The sequence below is a fragment of the Henckelia pumila genome, chromosome 2 (genome assembly GCF_033568475.1).
Source record: "Henckelia pumila isolate YLH828 chromosome 2, ASM3356847v2, whole genome shotgun sequence".
NCBI lineage: Eukaryota > Viridiplantae > Streptophyta > Magnoliopsida > Lamiales > Gesneriaceae > Henckelia > Henckelia pumila.
The window spans coordinates 102,531,145-102,551,574 of record NC_133121.1 but is presented as its reverse complement, the minus strand read 5'-3'; the positions used below and the strand labels follow the sequence as shown (position 1 = coordinate 102,551,574).

The 20,430-nt window shown below is 35.9% G+C and overlaps 2 protein-coding genes across 4 annotated transcripts; one reads left to right on the top strand and one right to left on the bottom strand.

The window, feature by feature from the left end:
• The first annotated feature begins 10,828 nt into the window (after positions 1 to 10,828).
• Positions 10,829 to 13,801, top strand: LOC140883290 (CASP-like protein 5B1). The gene is made up of 3 exons (XM_073289709.1): positions 10,829 to 11,254; positions 11,941 to 12,073; positions 13,566 to 13,801. The coding sequence occupies exons 1-3, from the start codon at positions 11,124 to 11,126 to the stop codon at positions 13,764 to 13,766; spliced, it is 465 nt and encodes a 154-aa protein (XP_073145810.1). The 5' UTR covers positions 10,829 to 11,123; the 3' UTR covers positions 13,767 to 13,801.
• A 1,291-nt stretch (positions 13,802 to 15,092) lies between these two features.
• On the bottom strand, positions 15,093 to 18,947 carry LOC140880778 (mannose-1-phosphate guanylyltransferase 1). 3 transcript variants are annotated; one of them, XM_073285533.1, is made up of 6 exons: positions 18,657 to 18,947; positions 18,136 to 18,269; positions 16,506 to 16,656; positions 16,346 to 16,408; positions 16,011 to 16,250; positions 15,093 to 15,920 (listed from the first exon to the last, which is right to left on the bottom strand). In XM_073285533.1, the coding sequence occupies exons 3-6, from the start codon at positions 16,614 to 16,616 to the stop codon at positions 15,249 to 15,251; spliced, it is 1,086 nt and encodes a 361-aa protein (XP_073141634.1). In that variant the 5' UTR covers positions 16,617 to 16,656; positions 18,136 to 18,269; positions 18,657 to 18,947; the 3' UTR covers positions 15,093 to 15,248. The 3 variants fall into 3 exon arrangements, with proteins under 3 accessions (XP_073141634.1, XP_073141632.1, XP_073141633.1); XM_073285531.1 differs by having other exon boundaries at positions 18,142 to 18,269; XM_073285532.1 differs by having other exon boundaries at positions 18,152 to 18,269.
• Positions 18,948 to 20,430: the final 1,483 nt, after the last annotated feature.

Here is a 20,430-nt window from a genome sequence, read left to right as displayed (position 1 = left end):
AACCTTCTTACTTAGATCTACGGAGTTCTAGGCATCCTATTGGGAATCCGAAAGTTTCCTAGCGATCCCGGCGTCGTAGCGGAGGTGTGCCTAAGTTTTGAGGCGATTCTACACCAGCGGGCTGACGACGGACGAAGGTATAATTTGGCTTCCTAAAAATATTTAGGAGTATGCAATAGATTAGTTAAGGCTTTTAGAGCTTAATTGTTGATGCATGGATATTTGCGTTGTAGTAGCTAGTAGACTGGACTAGTAGGCTTGGAGTCTAGACCAGCAGAGCTAGGTTCGACCAGCAGTGTTAGAGGTACGTAAGTACTAACCGAGATAGCCGACATGATATATTTGCTTATATTTTGCATGAGTATGTGCTATATGTTTTATCATGTTTTAGCATGTTTTACCGCCTTAGCACATACATGATTTTACGTGTGACTGCATCCAGAGAGATGTGAGTCATTGGCAGTCTCCATAGGGAACGATGATATCATTTTGGACTCGAGTCAGGTATGACAGTTTCCATAGGGGACTTGTATCCTGTTTTGGATTCGGGTCAGGATGGGGTTGGCTCAGCCCTGATATGGAGTATACGAGTACCCCGCGGAGTAGCTCTCTAGCCGGTACTGTATATTCCCGGTGCCATGAGCAAGTGTTTTCACTTGAGTGTTAAAATCATCTGCGCTCGCATATTTGTATTTATATCATTGCTTCGTATTGAGCATTCTAGCTCACGCCCCTGTGTTTGGATATTGTGTACCTTGTGGCGGGGTAGGTTTGAGGCTGAACGGTTCAGGCGGCTCTCAGCAGGATTGAGCTTTGGAGAGTGCGAGGTTGTAGAGGGTAGGGATTTATTTACCCTGAACCTTCGATTTGGTTGTATAATAGTACTTACACTTGTGATAACGTCGGTTCGATTGGATTTGTTGTATTTTAATTATCCGCTCTTTACACTTTAAGCTTTTATTGCGTGCGCTTTTACTATAACTCTGATTTGGTAGTGGATCCGGGTTGGGTCACTACAGTTTGAACTTGCGCAGAGTTTGTCTGCGATACATGATGTATTTAACGTATCTATGCTGCGGAAGTATGAACCAGATCCTTCTCATATCTTGAGGGCTGATGATGTGGAGTTGGATAGTTCCCTTAGCTATGTTGAGTATCCAGTGCAGATCCTTGATCGTAAAGAAAAACAACTTAGAAACAAGACGATTTCTTTGGTTATGATGGAATGGAGTAGACATGGGAGAGAAGAAGCTACATGGGAATTGGAGTCTAGAATGCGTCAAGAATGGCCTCACTTGTTTGAAAATGTGATGACTTATTCCATGTACTCCGATTTTTCTATGTACTATCAGTGGTAGATGTTTAATCCCTTTGTATATACGTTTGATGTGTGTTTGATTTCGAGGACGAAATCTTGTTTTTAGAGGGAGAGAAATGTAAGGACCCGAATTTACTATGTTAATTAATTTGTGTGTTACAAATATGTATTAATAAATATCGGTTTTTAGATGATATTAAAATGCATATTTTATTTATAGAGCACACATGAGTTGAAATAACTCGAACCGGGCCAAGTTTTAACCCCGAATAAAATAAAAGAATACACACGATTAAACAAGATATATATTAAATATATATCGGATAATCTCTCTCCTCTCTTTAACGTCATAACGTCATCTTCACAGATTCTTCATCTTCATCCGTCGTCTTCTTTCTTTTGTTTTTTCAAAACTTTTCCCGTCACTTTAAATGCCCGTATCTCCTTCGTTTTTGGCCGAATTTCAAAAGTAAATATAGTTCTGGAATCCTCGCGACGTAAACTTTAATTTGATACCGATATCGTAAGTTTTCTCGCGATCTGTTCGAACTCGACTCCGACCAGCCGCCGTCTTCGCCGCCCCTAGCCGCCGTCCGATCGCCGCCTGAGCGAGGAGGAGTGTTGTTCCGGTTGTTTAGACCTTTAATTCGAAGTCTTGAGGTATATTTCGAATTTAGGATTTCGAATTTTGGGTATTTCGATTCAATTGACATCCGATAATTGATATTTGATTTATTATTTGTTGTAGGTATTATATTGGAGTTGATTGAAGGTATTCGATAATTTTCAGAATTTAATTGGGAATATTTTGAATTTCCAGATTTTTATTTATTGGGATTTTCGAATTTTAAGGTTACTTAAATCGCTATTTAGATGTTAAGATGTGTTAGAATTGATATATATACATTTCAGAATTTTTAGGAATTTTCTGGGAAAATTCAGAATCTGAATATGTTGGTATTTCGACTTTTAGAGTCGTTTATTCGATAGTTGATCATTGATAGGATGATTTAATATGAAATATGGATAATTGGAAATGTTAGTTTGATTTTTAGATTTAGTTTTAATAATATTCGGATTTGTAAACGGAAATAGGAATTGATGTGAAATAAATGGTTTTTCACAGGATTGGAGTATTCGAATATTACTTGAGATATTCTGTGGTAAATTAAGTGTTGGTTGAGGTACGTATGAGCTGTTTATATTACGACGCCTATAATGGCATGTAATGATATTAAGTATTTTTTTAACGTGCTTTAGGTGCTTATGTGGATTATATGATTGCATTCACTCATTTACAATTTTTCATAGCACGTTGAGCCTTGACTCCTTTGATTGCTATTGATATTGATATCTTGAGATGTATGGAGTCATCATGGAGCGAGTGACATTGTTTAGTGCACTCTTGAGATAGCATGAGGCACGGACAGGTAGCTCCTGTCGCCCTCCGATGCTACGTACGACACTCCTGATGACAGCATGAGGCTGGACGGGTCGCTCCTGTCACCCTCCGATGCTACGTGTATGGATTAGCAGTGATGATTCGAGGTCTGCTGCGTTCCTGGCACGGGTGGCCACTGAGATTATTGTGATACGTTTCGTTTGGACTCCATTTGGTATCCCTTATTTTATTGATATCTGTCACGCATTACATTGCATTTCATTGCATTGTACTTGATTTTATTCATGTCAGTTATATTTGTCATAATTTTTCTAGTTCGTCGTACTGGGGTCCGACCCCTGTTTTCTTTTTATGTTGTGGTTGTTTGTGATTCCATAGCAGGTTATCCAGGGGGATTTGACGCATTTGGTGGAGCGTCATCTAGTGATACCCAGTGAGTCGAGCGTGGCGTCGAGTTTCCAGATATATGTATATATCAGTTTAGCGAGTTTTATATTTGCCGGGGTGATGCCCTGTGTACCTGTATCGATAGTTTTGGACTTTGTTTTGGATTTTTATTTGTGTGATCGACCTTGCCGACTCTGCATGTGTTTAGTCCTGGCCAGTGCGACTATAGGTGTGTAAATTGGTGTTGTGTCTCTATTTTCGAGTATATATTGTTGGTTGTGTTGTACAGGTTTTTGGAATGTCCTAATTACGAATAGTTCATGCCGAATTTTCTGTAGGCCCAAAACGCAAATTTTTAACTCGTTTTCGCTGTTTACATTCATTAATCCTGGTTGTTTGATCATTAAATATTAAATCAGGACACGGGCCCTTTCACTTAGGCAACCTAGAACTTAGACAAAGAAGACATCATTTGATTTACAAAGTATCCAGAAGGGAAATGACAATCCCTATGGAGTTAACAAGTAATCAAATAGAGATGCAGCCAATTCCTTTTGAAGAAATAAGAGAGGAATTGCAAAAGCTATGGGGGTAGCAAGGACGATGTCTTGGATTCATATTGGAGCAATCCAAATAATGATTAAGGCAACTTTTAAGGAAGAAATAGATTCACCCATAGATATCGTAGTATGTGATAAAAGAATGGGGAATATTCAAGATGTTGTACCGGGTACTATCTCAGGAAATCTTTGTGCAGGAAAAATTGTAGGAGTTATTTATCCAAGAATAGCCTACAATTTAGCTGACAGGGACTTTAGTCGAGCCTTGACGTTGCATCAAAACTTCAAGGAAAAAAGACTAATGAAGGAAGGTAATAGACCATATTCTATTACATATCAAATTTCATATGCTTTTTCTAATACTCATCATTCTGAATTATTTATTGAAATTCCAGAGATCTTTGGGAAAGTTGCTCAAGCAATATACCTGGAAAGAATCGAGTTTCCTTTAATTCAGGAAACAGACATTCAAATTCAAGGCAGACCAGTTCTATATAGAGACCTTAAAATAGAACCCCGAAGGTTATCTTTCCAAGGAAACCGAATGACAATTAGGAGATGGGACAAATCTCCTATTCAAGAAATTCCACCAGAAGAAAAAGAGTTTTCTATAATAGAAAAACTTAGATCTCCATAAGGATGGAAAGAAGTAAAAATAGTATTCGAAATTACAAGTCATCGGAACCAGTTCCCTTGTAACTCGATTTACTATTTGGAACAATAGGAAAAAAGAACTTACCAAGGAGTGATAAATATTGGAGAATTGGAAGTTCAAATATGGGAAATTCCAGGAAAAGAAGTGGATCAGCTCATTCTTGGACTATTCTTGGAGGATCATAAACCATGGAAACGCCTTGAAAAGAGAATAGAGTTCATGGCAAAAGAAAAGACTTGGAGGATTCAATAAGAATTATACGAGATGGAAAACCAAGAGAATTGGATAAGGGACAATCCCTTAATCAAATTCGAGAACTCTGTTCACAAACAGAGGAAGAAGCAACTTTTGAGATTAGTAAATCACGAGCATGATTTACTAGAATGCATTGAAGAAGTAGAAAAGAGTAACAATACTCTACCTACTAAGGCCTTAGAAGTATTAAGGCTAAATAGTCTTAATCGGATTACGGAGTTACAATGCAGTCTACTAAAAATGGCAGGACCATTTAGTAATCCCTTTAAGTAAAATGACAACAAGTCCTTTCTCCATCTACATTTCAATTGGGATGTTATACGAACAATATAAGGCTGAATACTTTGTAGCTTATATTGACTTGGGAGCAGGAATTTGTACAGCAAAAAGATGAGTCTTTCCTGAAGAATGTGAAGAGGACTTGCCAAAAATTGTTGGACAAGATTTCTCTCGAAGAATTTTAATTCTTTGCAAAGGAATAAAACAAGCAAAAATCCTTGTGGGAGGAGCAGGTCAAACACCTTGGTACAAGGTAAAGACACCACCAATATATTTCCATGATACAGGAGCTGATATCATGTTAGGAAATAACTTCTTACAAATGTTTAAGAAGTACACACAAGACAATGAGTCAAGAAGACTTATGTTCACTATAATTTGTGATCATAAAATTATTGTTCAAAGACTCAAGGTTGCTTTTTATCGACAATTGCCGATAATATTTCGCAGCCAGCGTGGTGATAAAGGACAACTTTTTCACCCAAAAATGAAATATCCAAGAAAGTTTGGAGAAACCATGTTGAAAATAACAACAGAACAAGAACTCCAAACAGAGGATATGGAGCTTCTCAAGGTAACTCTAAATCACAGAGATATAGAGTTAGAAAATAAGGTATCCCTTGAAGATGTCAAAAAGAGGCTCAAAGAAAGTTATAACGAGCATCCTTTGGCATGATGGGATAGAAATCAAATCAAAGCCAGCCTTAATCTAAAAGAAGGTAAAGAGTATGAATTCGTCAGATATAAGCCTATCCCGACGAACATAACAGATCAAAAGGATATGAGAATGATTATCAAGGAACATTTGGACCTTGGTCTAATAAAAGAAGGAGTTTCACCATATAGCAGCCCAGGTTTTCTGGTAAAAAATCATGGTGAAATAAAAAGAGGGAAACCCAGGTTAGTTATTAACTACCAAGGTATTAATAAAATCCTGGAGTTTGATGGGTACTTCATACCCACTAGAGAACACCTAATTAGTTGTGTACGAAATGCTAGAGTGTTCTCAAAATTTGATTGTAAGTCTGGATTTTACCAGATTCGAATGGAAGAAGGCAGTAAGAAATTCACAGTCTTCTCTACTCCACAAGGACACTATATTTGGGAAGTTATGCCTATGGGATTGGCCAATGCACCCCAAATATTTCAAAGAAAGATGGATAATCTTTTTAAAGATTATTTCAACTTTATGTTTGTTTATATTGATGATATTCTTATAGCATCAAAAAACATCGACGAACATGTTAAACACTTAGAGGTTTTCTCTAAAATTTGTAAACAAGAAGGACTAGTTTTCTAGGAGTAGTTAATTTTGCAGGGATGTTCATAAATAACCTAGCAATGTACAAAAAAGTGTTCAGTCCTTTGTTAAAAAAGGATGCCAGGTTTATATGGACCGATGACCATACTAAAGGGGTAAACCAATTAAAGGAGATATGTAAGAATCTCCCAAAAATGGCTATACCCGTAGATAAAGATGATCTGGTGTTATTTACGGATGCCAGTGACGAATGGTGGGCAGCAGTCCTTACCAAGATCACCCCGGATGGAGAAATACCATGCATATACTGTAGCGGTCTTTTTTCAGAATCTGAAGCAATCAGATCGCATATCAACGAGAAGGAATTTTATGCAGTTAAAAGGGCTTTCGAAAAATGGACATTATTTTTACTTGCTAAAAAACTCACGCTGAAGGTTGATAACACCCAGGTAAAAGATTTTCTAAGAAATAAGATTGAATCTAAACCTGAGAAAGCTAGGTTATTAAGATGGCAAACATTATGTCAAAATTATATTTTTGATATTGTTATTATTAAATCTCATGAAAATATTCTTGCAGATTTCTTAACAAGAGATGGAATGCAGTGAAGTGGATTCCATCATGAAAATGCAGAGGCATCTCAGGGAACACCTTGGGTTGCTTCAAAACGAGTTCAACCAGTTAGCCATTAATGCTGAAATGGCCGGCAGGTTACAACAAGCTGATCGGATCAAAGTATCTAATCGAATTACAGGATGTATGCAAGCTCAAACCCAACTATGGGCTGCTATTCAAGGGCCAATTGTGAAGGCTATAGAGAAACCACTGGTTTCTTATAAATAAGATATGCTAAAACCATTGGTTTTACAAGAACAAGAAATACAACCACCGGTTGTGAAACAAGATGTTGAGGAATCTAAAACTCAAGAAACAAGTGCTAATCTATCATCAGCTTTTGATGATCTGGATGAAGCAACAATTGATGAGGATAACTCATCAAATCAACCCTCCGCCTCTGGGGTAAAAGAGGAAGAGATCAATCTTAGGCCCAACACAGACAAGGGCAAATCTAAGATTGATACTAACCGAGCTATAATTTTTCCATTCCAGGTTTATCAACAGAGGTGGAAGAAATTAAGTACAAGAAGTGAAATTAACCCTAACACTTGCAGGGTTGATGTTGCAGGAATATATCCAAGGGTTTGGCTAAAAACTAATGTCAACCCTAAGGATGTGAAGCAATGGTATGAATTTGGGGCTTTAACCTCAGTTTATACAACTTCACCAAGCTTCCAAGAGATATCACAGCTATCAAAATGGATTCAGGAAGCAGTCCAAGAAACATGGGCAAATAACGACCATTTGTCCAGAGGAGATATGCTCAAATTTTACTTCTTTAGTGCAGCTCCAGAACCAACAGGGAAAGGATCACACGAGCCCTTTCATTTCATCAAGCTAAGGAGACCTGACATGAATAATCAAATATTCATCAAGGATCCTATATCTGAAGAAATACCATTAGTGTCCACTTTTGGTGAAAATGAAATTTCAACCAAAAGGGCATGGAGTATTTGGGTTTGTCTCACCGAGATGGACAAGGTCAAGTTTTTGTTCAAATTTTATCAGAATTCTGTGAACGGATCATTCCTGTTAAACACAATGACAGGAAAAACTACGGCTTTTACGGAAGAACTCTACGAAAAGAAGAGGAACTTTTTGTGGAACAACAAGCTGCCGGGGAGTAAAGAGACTCGCCGAAAATTTTGTAACATGGCTCATATCGAAAGATGGTCAGAGAATATCTGCCCAGAGTGTCCAAACCAGAAGGAGCCAGAATTCGGAAAAACCTTCAGACCCCGAACGGATCGAAAAAAATTTTACGAGACAAGCAAAGGTGGACAGGGACCACCAAAGATGCATTTTTTCAGGGGACCACTGCAAAAGCAGAAGATGCCCCGACAACAATAAAAAAGGCATGTGAGGAGGATAGAGCCAAAAGAAAAAGGACGACATGTGACTCCTCCACAAACAAACGATGCCATCAATAATGGCATAACAGGACAAGGTGGATAACGGGTGACTCATCCACTAGCTAAAGATGCCATTAATAATGGCAGAGAAGGACAAGACAAAACAGCTGTAAGATTCCCTGAAGTTTCTTGGTGAAACGAGTGGAACCTCAGTTATAAATATAAGCGTTCAAGGAAGCTGAAGACATCGATCATTCCCTTCAGTTTTCTTACAAATAAATTGTTGTAATATTTCTCTTTCTAAGATTGTAATAAGTTTTCTTTTTATGTATTTCAAGAACAAAGCTACTATGAGTAGCTAAACAAGTTGTCTTCTCCTCTTCAAAGAAGTTGATTTATGTAATAATATTATGTCTGAATAATTTTTCTAAAGTCTCTTGTTCTTTCATGCTCATATTTTATAATTAAATTCATATACCATACGCCTTAAGGTAGAAAATGAATTAAGGTTGTGCTGGGTGTCGTTGAAGGAGCTTGTGCATAAACCATCTGTTGCGACTGCGTGGTTGGAGTGTGAGGAGCACTTCGTAAAACTCGGCAGGTATGACCCGACGACACTATGGTCAAAGAGGTTTTTGAATTTAATTCATCTTACGGAAGCATGTTGAACCCTAATCCAGAGTATATCGGCTGGAAACCTTGCGTAACCGATAGTTCTGCTTTGCCTGAACTGGTTCGATATGTAAAACAATGTCACGTACAAAGGATTAAATGATAAACACTTTGTTAAGACAAATTTGGGGACCACTAGAGAGTTGAAACAAAGAAATTTGAGTATAGGGAGTTAAGAGAAAGAAATGTTTGGGTTTGAGGATTTTAAAATAATTTACCCTTAAAATTAATATGTGTTTATTTTGGTTTATGTTAATATACAAATATACTAACTATAAATTTATAAACAATGTTTTATTTTAGAATTAAAAAATTTGTTAGTAGGTCATATATCTTCTATAAGACATTAAGATATTATAATTAATTAAAAATTTAAGTTATAATAAAAAAAAAATTAAGGAGATAGGTAATACTCAATTAAAAACTATTTTATGAACTATCAGTTTTTCGAAAAATGGAAAATATAAATTTAGATGAAAATAAAAGTAATAATTAGTTTTTAATATTTGTTGTGTGTTTTTAATATGAGATGATCTGTGATGTATTTGAAAGAGTAAGGGCATGCTTGGTATACTTGAATGAAATAGATTGAAATGGAATCAACTTTGGAATGGAATAAGAGTAGGAATGGAATGATAAGTTTATTTCATTCAAATGATTGGTATCAGAAAAATAAAATCGGAATGGAATTGGATTATTTTTAATTATCAAATAATGTTTTCATTAAAATCCAAAATAGTAGCTATTCAAAAATATTTATTATAGGTTAAAAAATATTTATTATAATTATTATTTAAAACAATAAAAATATATAACTATTTATAGCCTATTAATCATTATAAAATTATCTTTATAATAAAACTAATATAATTATTAATTTGAACTCATTCCCATTCAAATGTCAAACCAAGCATGGATATAGGGAATGAGATGGGAATGCTCATTTCATTCCCACCTTATTCCCTCCTACCAATCATGCCCTAAGATTTCATTTGGGAGATGTGATTTGAAAGAAAAAGAAATAAAAGAAAATAAAATTTTAAAAAGCTGATTGTTTGAGAGTTTTTTAAAGGAAGGAAAAGAAATGAAGGGAGTGAAAATTTTTTTCCATCTCAACCAAAATATTTTCTTCCAAAAGTGGACGGAAATGGGAGGAAACACAAACAAAAAAAATTGATTTTAAATAAATTTAACTCATTTCATTTCTTTTCTTTCTTAACTCTCAAACAAAGAAATACATCATTCTTTTTCTCTCCCTTTCCCTTGCCTTCTTTTATTTTCTCTTTCAACTTCCAAACTAAGTCTAAGTTTTTATGAGATGATCTATGAGACGGGTTAATTCTATCTATATTTACAAGAAAAAATAATATTTTTAGACATAAAAAACAAATTTTTTTTTCATAAATGATACAGATAAGTGATATGTCTTACGAAATTAACCCGTGATCGTGTATTTGAAATGGTCACATCTCAAATGAATTTCAAATATAAAATATATCTACGAGTCTCGATTTTCCAGTCCAAATTATCAGCTTAAATTCTGGATCTTGATATTGCAAAAACCTAAAGAAGAAAAAACTATAACTTTCATCACATGCTCCATTTTATATTGTAGGAGTTATTTTAATCATGTATTACCTAAATCTATAGAAATGTACACTTTTTTTTTCCCGGAAGTGTTCACAATTTAGCAAGATTTGATCTATACTATATCGGAAGTAACATTCTCAATGTATTTTATATAAGATGTATATACGAACATCTGGATTAAAAACAAAAAAAATTACTAATAAACCTTATATTATTTGACCTTATACTATATCGGAAATAACATTCTCGATATATTTTATACAAGATGCATATACGAACATCTGGATTAAAAACAAAAAAATTACTAAAAATCTTATATTCTTTGTTTTTATGCTAAATTGTTCAATTTAAGTTATTATTGGAGTGTTATTCTCGATATATTTTTATACACTGAGGTTTGTACAAATGTTGAAAGATTATGTGGTGAGTGGCACAACATCAAACCAAATCGAAGCTCCTGCTCCTATTGTCGCTCTCGTCAATTGCATAACGTATATATACATATACATATTACATATACTCACCGATTTGTATATACAATACACACACATAATATAATATATATAACTGATAATCAATAGTCAGCAAAAGTGGATTGGGATTCTGCTTTATGTAATTCCATCTAATGAGAATGTTCTGAAATTGCAAGAGCATTTCACTGTTCCATCTTCTTTATTGGGAAAATAGCCCACAACATAAAGATTCAATCTTTACCAAGAACACACAGAGACCCAGATATTTAGAGAAAGAGATAGTGGGAGAGAAGGAGAGGATATGAAGGAGCTGTTCGGCAGTCCAGGGAAAAAGAGTGGGCTCATATTAAGAATTGGGCAGTGTTTTTTTGCGGCAGCCTCAATTGGAATTATGGCCTCAGCCTCTGGTTTCTCGACTACTACTGCTTTTTGGTAATTTTCCCTTTTCTTTCCTTGATTTGCTTTTATCGTGATGGTTCTATTTGTGGGCTGCTTGTCGTAATTGGGGAAAAAACAATTTTGTTATTTTGTGGTGTTGTTTTAGGGTTTTGTCTATACAGTAAAGAAGAATCATCATCATATATATACAAAATTGTATACATATATACATATATATATATATATATATTTTCTGTTTTTGGTGAATAGTTTAGAAGGATTGAGGGTTACATATTTCTTAATTTGATGTGTAAAAAGTGGAAGAAATCTAATCCATAAATTTTATGTATGTCCATTTTACAATAATTGCTATGAAAGTGTAGAATTTATCGACATTTGTAGGATCCATCAAAATTTGAGAACCCAAATTGATGTCTGAATTGAGTTTTAAGCGACAAAATATGAACTTTGACTGGCATTTTTTTCATTGGTTCTCTTCTCATATTTCGAGGTGTTAGATTGTATCTGACATGTTCGTCTCCAAATTTTACAGCATTTGACGAGTTTGTTTGGTTATCGTGCTGAAAAAGCACATTCTTGTATATTTCTGTGCATTTTACTGGAAATTAAAGAATTACCGGTTTTTTCTCATTCTACTTGGCTATTTTTTAACCCTTGCGTAGGAATTGTTTGTGTAATATATTGTCAAACAGTTGCTAATCAGTAAGCATCTTTGACAGCTACTTAATAGCATCAATGGGGCTTCAGGTTTTGTGGAGCTTTGGACTTGCGTGCCTCGACATGCATGCTTTGAGATTCAACAAAGACTTGCATAATCACATCGTAGTCAGCCTGTTTGTCGTTGGTGACTGGGTAACTTATATCTCTTGTTTAAGATTCATTTTAAAATGTTTCAATCCTTACATTCTAACACCAAATCAACCACGAGAATTCCAGTTAGGAAGGATATTTTTTTCACCTAAGGTGAAAAATTATATTTGCTCACGACCAAACCATTCAACTTATTTTGAAAACAAGTAGTTTGATGAAGTCGAGTAGAGTTTTTAATAAAAATAGGTATAATTTCACTTAATTGCATGTCCCAACACGAGGTGATTTTCAACTTCTGGTTCTTTTTATTCTATTATTGCAATAATGCCTATTACTTATTAGTCTAAGAGTCTAACTGCAGAAGCTTCCTCTGTTGGTTTGGTCGGAGTTGATTTTGACACTAGAAACACAACCACCAGGGGAGACCATGCAAGTGCACCTGTTGACCATGCAAGTGCACCTGTTGACCCATGCTGCAGTTTTATTTTATTTTTCATCTAATGACCTTGACATATCTAAGCAGTATATGGGTAATTAACTTCTTTTAAAAAACATGTAGAAATGCATTCTAAACGAACATAAAGCAGAATAAGCAATGATGATTAATTGGGTGCACCGAAAGTTTCCAGCTGATCATATATTTCTCTCAAGAATACCATACAATGTGCACATCTAATGGTTTTCAGTGTGTTATTCAATATTGTGTAGAATTGCCTGGAGAAATGTTGTCACATGAGACTAGAAACCTCAGGAACAGATACGGTTATGTTGGATAGGTCCAAAGAACTAATTCAGTTTTTATTTAACGTTTATTAGACTTAAAAGGTGGGTTTTCGTGAAAAATGTAGATTTCTTGTAGGATGGAGCGCCTCCAACTTTATCAAATGCTATAGCTAGTAGTAATTGCATTACTTGATTGTTTAAAACCATACAATAGCTGAAACAAAATTTACATGGCTATACAACAGGCAGCCATACAAAACACGTCAAGGGTATAAAGCTTATATCTCTTTCAAGTGGATCTTGATTGAGAGATAATGGAGATGATCGTAGTGTAATAAATGTGGCCACAGTGATATTGTGTAACTTAAGGGTGCATACATCGAGTCTAAATAGACCGCCTGTGGGTGCCATGTAAAGATAATAACATAGTGGGAATGTGTGTGCATTGCCTTTGAAACAATGGTGAAAAACTGATAAAAACCAGTGTATGGTTCAACTGGAGTTAATAACAGCTTGCTTTCCGTGGCGAAGGTTCTATTACCCCCACTGGCATTTGTTTCTAAAGAAATCGATGATACTGCTCGATTTTTCTGAAATTCATCATCTGCTTTGGGTCAAATACATCCGTTGTATTGATTGTTATATCGACAAGAGTTATGTTTGGATTGTTGTGTGCAGTACATTCCTCACATAAGCGAAACAAGAGCGACTTTTGCTGACACTATTTAGGACCTAAACCATTAGTATTAGCACTGTTTTCAGTTTTCGGACCGGGTTTCTCTGCTAAATAAATATTCATCCGTCTGTGCAGGTAACAGCTACTCTGTCTCTTGCAGCTGCGTGCTCCTCCGCTGGTGTGATGGTTCTGTTTACAAGAGACACAAATATCTGCCAAACACAGACCAAATTCTCCTGTGATATGTTCCAGATATCCATAGCTTTCGCCTTTGCATCCTGGTTTCTTCTTGCCATTTCTTCATATGTCATGTTTTGGCTTGTCGCAACAATATAAACACACCTTATTTGTCGTTGACACCATTTTTTTTTAACTTGCCATGTATATGTGTGTGTGTTAACGAACGATTTTTTCACGTCCCAATACAGAGTTTAATATCTTGCCCCAACAATGGCTCTGAACCTGATATTGTAGATTCAACTTTGCTACATTCATATGCGTCCTCATTGTTTTCCAGCTTTAGACCAAGAGCGCGGTTGGATGCATAAATCATTGTTTTCCAGCTTTAGACCAAGAGCGCGGTTGGATGCATAAGATTTACGACGAAAATCGTTTTTCCACGGGAAAAAGCGATTTTCATGAAAAAAAATGTAGTTCAATGTGGTTTCCTACAAAATGAAGCTCTTGTGAAATTCTTCATTCAAATGTATATTGCTCTAGTTTCGCTTTTCTTTAAAATAATAATAATAAATACACTTTAATATTATATTCCTGTTTAATGAAATATTTGTTTAGAAAAAAATATATTTGTTATCATATCAGCCATGGATGATAACATGGGTGGTGTGAGTGAAAGATCATATATGGTTGGATCGACAAAAAGGAAAAAAGGCTTAGAAGCTCATAATGGAACTAGTATTGTTGAGTTGGTGTAAATCAAGCTTTATGGAGTCAATCATGAATAATGCTGTCATGTAATTGCATGCGCGTTTTGATTGTTCTTTGCTTGTATAATATAAGATAAAGAAAGAATATCATAGGGCTAGTTTGTGAATGACTTTTCAAATATTTTTTTTATTTGGATTCAGTTCAAATTCGAGAATTTTTATTCAAATTATCAAAACACTGAAAATTGGTGTAGTTTATTCAGATTATTTGTCGGGATTTGAACATTGGCTATTTACAAAAGTAACCGCAAAAATAAAAACAAATTGTAATTCAGATCCCAGTTGCATAAGAAAATAATAATAAACCAATTACCAGCGCATGTCCTGTTGTGTGAATTAAATAAAAGTCCACATCATGTAAGGTGTTTTTTTGTGGGATTTTCCATTCAAAAGCAAGGCAACGAAATCATTATGGACCCTCACTCGAAGCTGTCACATATCCTTTTTTTTAAAAAAAAATTATTTAATATATGTATACACCCAAAACTCAACATCTTTGAAGTATATGACTTCCATATTCTTCAATCAACAAGATAATTATTATTTCGACACGATCTTTTCTTAATAATTGCATGACTTATAACTCGTGAAAGTTGAATACGTGACGTTGATTTTGATATTCATACAATTCAAAAATTTTAATTTGGTTGCTAACAATCTAGAAAATATTCACATAAACGAATCGTAGTCTCCCTTCAAAAATCACACCAGTGTATTAAAGAAAAAAGCAACCAATACTTTATTTCTATTCACACACATTGCTACTAGTTAAACATTTCAAACCAGTGGCCATACTTATATAACCTTCAACATTACACAAGAGGAAAACTAAAATTAATTTAACAAAACATCATAATATCATACACTTGGCTTACATCACAATCTCTGGCTTCAAGATGTTCGACTTGATCTCCTTGTGAGGCAAAACCACTCCTCCATTGCTGTAAACTTCATCACACAAATGAACATCTTCTCCGAGAATCGTCATATTCTCCACACGAGCCCACTGGCCAACAGTCGAGTGCCACCCAATGATACTACTAGAAATACAAGCATGTTTCTTGATACGAACACCACGCATTACCGTGCATCGAGACAGCCTCACACCCGTCTCGACCACACAACCAGGTCCAATTGCAACATCAGGCCCTATCAAGCATCCCTCCCCAATTTTTGCAGTTTCATCAACTAGTACATTACCGATTATATGAGATCCCGCTGCCAACTTAGGAGAAGATTTCTTCCTTAAGGAGTCGAGGTAAAGTCTTAGGCCGGTGATGTAGTCTCTTGGCTGTCCTATGTCCATCCAAAACCCAGGCAGGACCATGGCGTACAGCTTTTTCTCGGCTGCTATTTCTGGGAACACCTCTTTCTCGATAGAGGTGGGGCGTAATTCTATACGATCAAGAACTGCAGGGCTCAGCAGGTAAATTCCAGCGTTGATCTTGTTACCCACGAATAACTGGGGCTTCTCAACGAACCTTTCAACTTGTCCAGTGGATTCTTCCATCACAACAACACCGTATTTAGACGGCTCATCAACCTAAATCAAGAGATTAATTGTCACCACTCATGAAGTAAGACCTGGATCATAACAAGAACCTTAAGGGAAAAAAAACGTGTAGTTCAATACCTTGGTGACCATTATGGAAGCCTCTCCTCCATGTGATTTGTGGAATTCAATCATCTCTTTGAGCGGGTATTCACTGATGACATCACTGTTGAGAACAAAGAATGGTGCACCAGAATCATCTACCAGTTTGTCCCTAGCCAAAGCAAGGGGACCTGCAGTTCCAAGAGGCTCGGTTTCTTGAGAGCACGTAATCTTAATCTCAAGTTTTGTCTCAAAATCTTTCAAGAAATTCAGCATAACCTGCACAAAAACTTTCAATTTTCACTAAAACATCTATTTTTAGTCAGTTTCTAGTAATCTGCAGTGGTGGGAAGAGAAAGCCCAAAACAGTTCACCTCAGGCTGATAATTGATAGCCAGGACTACTTCAGTCACTCCAACAGCTTTGAGGGCTTCTATCTGCAACAGGAACATACATTTTGAACAATTGGGTCGGGTTTTGACATTGATTAAGATATATTTCAAAATACAGCTGATCAGACATGAAATATTATACCTGATGCAAAATCATGGGCTTGTTAGCAAAATCAACGAGTGGCTTTGGCACACTCAATGTCAATGGCCTCAATCTAGTGCCGAAACCTCCCACCAGGATTAGTGCCTTCATCCTTAGCTTGTCAAATTTTTTTCTTTATAAATTTAACAGCCTGAAACAAATTACGAATTGAGTCATTTCCATTCCATATTTATACAGGAGAAAGGAAGATGCATGCAGATCTATAGAACTCTACACTGACATCTGTAATGATATATAATGATACGTCTCAAACTCATCGAAGTCCTTGGTCTCCATAACCGTTTTATGCTAAACTTGACACGAATGCAATATATGCATGGAGGATTTAAGAAGAGGAATACACTTAAAATTTAAAGCAGTGGTTGAAGAAAGTTGTCCTATTCCCTCCCCCTCTACCAGTTGAACATTAAGTTATCTCAAAACCATCATATTTATTGTGAAATTTAGCTATTTAGGCAAATGTTAACAATAAATATCCAATTATGCACGTATGATTTACTAAAACTTCCCTTTGGCATACAAAGTGGGAAGACGTAAGCGTATACGTCATAAGATAATGCTAAAATACATGCACCAAATTTAGCGCGAAAAGCAACAAATTTCCAGCTGTATTACAGGCTGGATCTTTCAACAAGTAAATGTCGATTTTCGACTAGTAAATAGATATACAATGAACTACCAAATATAGGTCATTGCACTTGCCGAAGTTGTTACTACATATTTCAAGTTTTAAGATGGATTAAAAAAACCAATAACTATCAATTGAGTCTTACTCTATATAGTTCTAGGAAATACTGGCATGAAATCCATTACATGGTGATTTCAAGGAGATATTCCTTTAAATCCAAGCTAGCAATACAATACAAGTTCTAGGATAAGCAAGCACAAAACCAGAGACCAAACCCAGATGTATTAATTCAAAAAATTAAACAAAAAATTTCAGTGCACATTAAATCAACCGAAGATATATTTGGAGTTCAATGCGACACTTGCCTATCAAGCCCACAACTAGTTTGTTTCTCGTGAAGATTTTATTTCTCGTCTACTGTTATCAACAAATTTTAGCACTGTAAGTCATAGTAATTGCGAAGCATCGATCTTAGTCAAAAAAGGTAAAGTTGAATTTGCAAAGCAATGTGTCCCACCGTTCGAAACACCACAGTTGAAGAATTGTACCAGAATTTGTTACCAATGTGTGCAGAAAGAAGAATGGAATAAAACCAATAGAGAAAATACACAGCACACTCAGGAAGAAGAAGTTCGAAGTATTATTATCACAAGTGAGTTACAACTGGTTTGATACAGTAGCTTTTATATCAGACTTTCCTAACCATCTAACGGTTAAAATCCTAGGCAGAGTTCGAAAATACAAGCAAAAAAGTGAAGATCGAAGAGATGCAAGCAAAATATATACTTGATTAATCAATACAATTATCATATATATTCTCCACAGAAACTACAGAATTTGGACAAATCAGGTTTCGAAATACAATTATCATATTCTTTACATAAATTATTGAATTCCTGCTATATATGTTGAAGATAAAGAAAAGGAAGATATTAATTATGGACCAGAATATAAGATTTGCTTGGTTGTAATTTCCAGTACCGTTACCGTGAATTACCTGGCCCCTATCGATTTTACGAAACAGGGCGTAATGAACTTGGTAAAACCAATTAGTAACAATGAAACTGGTGATTTCTTCTTCCTTTACTCCTAGAACTGCGGCGAGTTTCGGTTTCCTAAACAAAAATATGCAAACAGATCCAAATGAGCATACCATAGGATCGAATGAATGAACACAAAAAAAAATGCAGAAATTGTGTAATTTTTCTAACCAAGAAATAGCAACCTATTAAACTCAATTAAATCACCAAAAAAGTATAATCTGCAAACAGATCCAAATGGGCATACCACAATCATAGGATCAAAGCATTTCATTCAACATTTATAAAACCAAAAAATCTCACGCAAACATGAACAAAGGTATGATTACGACCAACATTTAGACAAAAACACATCCACATTGCCAAACACAATACTAGCTAATAACTCAAAATCCAACAAAACCCAGATATTAATTCCATAAAAATGAGATCTCAAGATGAAATCTATCCCAAAAACGCTACCTTTTTTCCTCTCCGCTGGCGGATCCGATTCCCGACAAAGAACTGTATTTGCTATTTATTTATGCTGCCTTAAGTCAGACCCCACCTGCATCTAAAACGCCTCTCCTCTCTCTCTCTCTGGTGTCGGTGTGGGGGGAGTGATGGAGTTTTCAAAGAATTTCAACCATCAAGAGAAATAGATAGATATAGATACGCATATATAATCTTGTATTTATTCCTGGATTTACCTATATTTATAGATAACCATCCATTCTGCCTCGGATAGGACTTTTTCTCCAGTTCAAGAAATCTTTGCACATTCAACTTCTATCAGTACAAAATGTGAAAATTATTATTGGATGATTAATTTTTTTAAAACAAAAAAAAAAAGGGAAATTCCGTGCAAAACATGTCAAATGTTGAAATCCGATTAATTATGGAAATTAATTAGTTTTGGTAATTTGAAATGTGCAGATTGTGATCATATTCTGTAAATACCTTTTTTATACAATGACTATCAAAAAATCTCAAAGGCAAGGCAAAATGATTTATTTTAAAAAATAAGCACAACATATTTTGGTGCATGTTTTCAATATGTTTCTTTTTAAGTTTTTTTTTTTTTTTTTGGAAAATGGTTAATTTTGTTTCTTATAAGTTTTTTCCTTAATCCCCGTATTTAGAACAGAAATAATAATATTGTTATGACATGATGACGATGTGTTGATTTAATATGGTATGTATGTATGAGTTGGTAATATATAACAATTGGTCCACAAACGTGAACTTGTAACAAGCTGGAAAATGATTTGACTATTTGGTGATTTTTATAATTTTATAATTACTAGTAAACAGCACGTGCGATGTACGTGGTGATACTTTGTTTATATAATATATTTGATGCGAACATCATAAAATGTATGCTCCGGGGGTGGGTGTAATCCCGGGAAGAAATGGTTTTTAGATATACGAAGTGGACTTAGAAAATTTTAGAGAGTGAGTGTGTGCTAGCAAGTGATTGTGTCCCCTTGGCCAGGCGTAGGAGCCTGGTATTTATACATGCTGACCTGACTCTTTTATGATTATCCAGTATGGCCTAACTGACACTTTTTATTGCGATAGGACGGTTGTCACGTGTGATTAGACATCCCGTAATACTAGGAGGAACTCATACCGTGACAACGTGATTCATAATGATTTGATTCGCAGTAGAAGTCTGCCACACGTAAAAGAGGTATGGGCTTCATTTTATATAAAATGACCTTGGGCCCACTGAGTATTACCGGCCCCTGGTTTCCGGATACTTATCCTTTCATCTGTGGGCCCCTGAGGGAGCTTCTAGGTCCCTGGTTTACAAGTCGATCCCGGGCCCATCACCCGGGAGGGAGTCCCCTGATGGAGCTCCTGGGTTCCCGGTTTACGAGACAACCTCGGGCCCGTCACCCGGGAGGGAGTCCCCTGAGGGAGCTCCTGGGTTCCCGGTTTACAAGACAACCCCGGGCCCGTCACCCGGGATGATGCTGGGTTCCCATCTCGCAAGATGACCCCGGACCCATCGTCTGAGCATACCAGGATAACACTACACCTCCGGCAAATAGTCGGGCTAGAACTTGTTTCGCTGTCCCGAGAGATTAGTATGGCTTTTCCGCGGTGGTCCTGTGTGACACACTGAGCTCCACGTCAGCCCTAGATGCTTTGTAGTACGCGTTGTCAGAGACTTTGTCAGAGGTCGTTTTAGCTTCCCCAGCACGCTTTGCACATCTCCTCCGTTTAATTCAAAATGGACGGCTCAGATTGC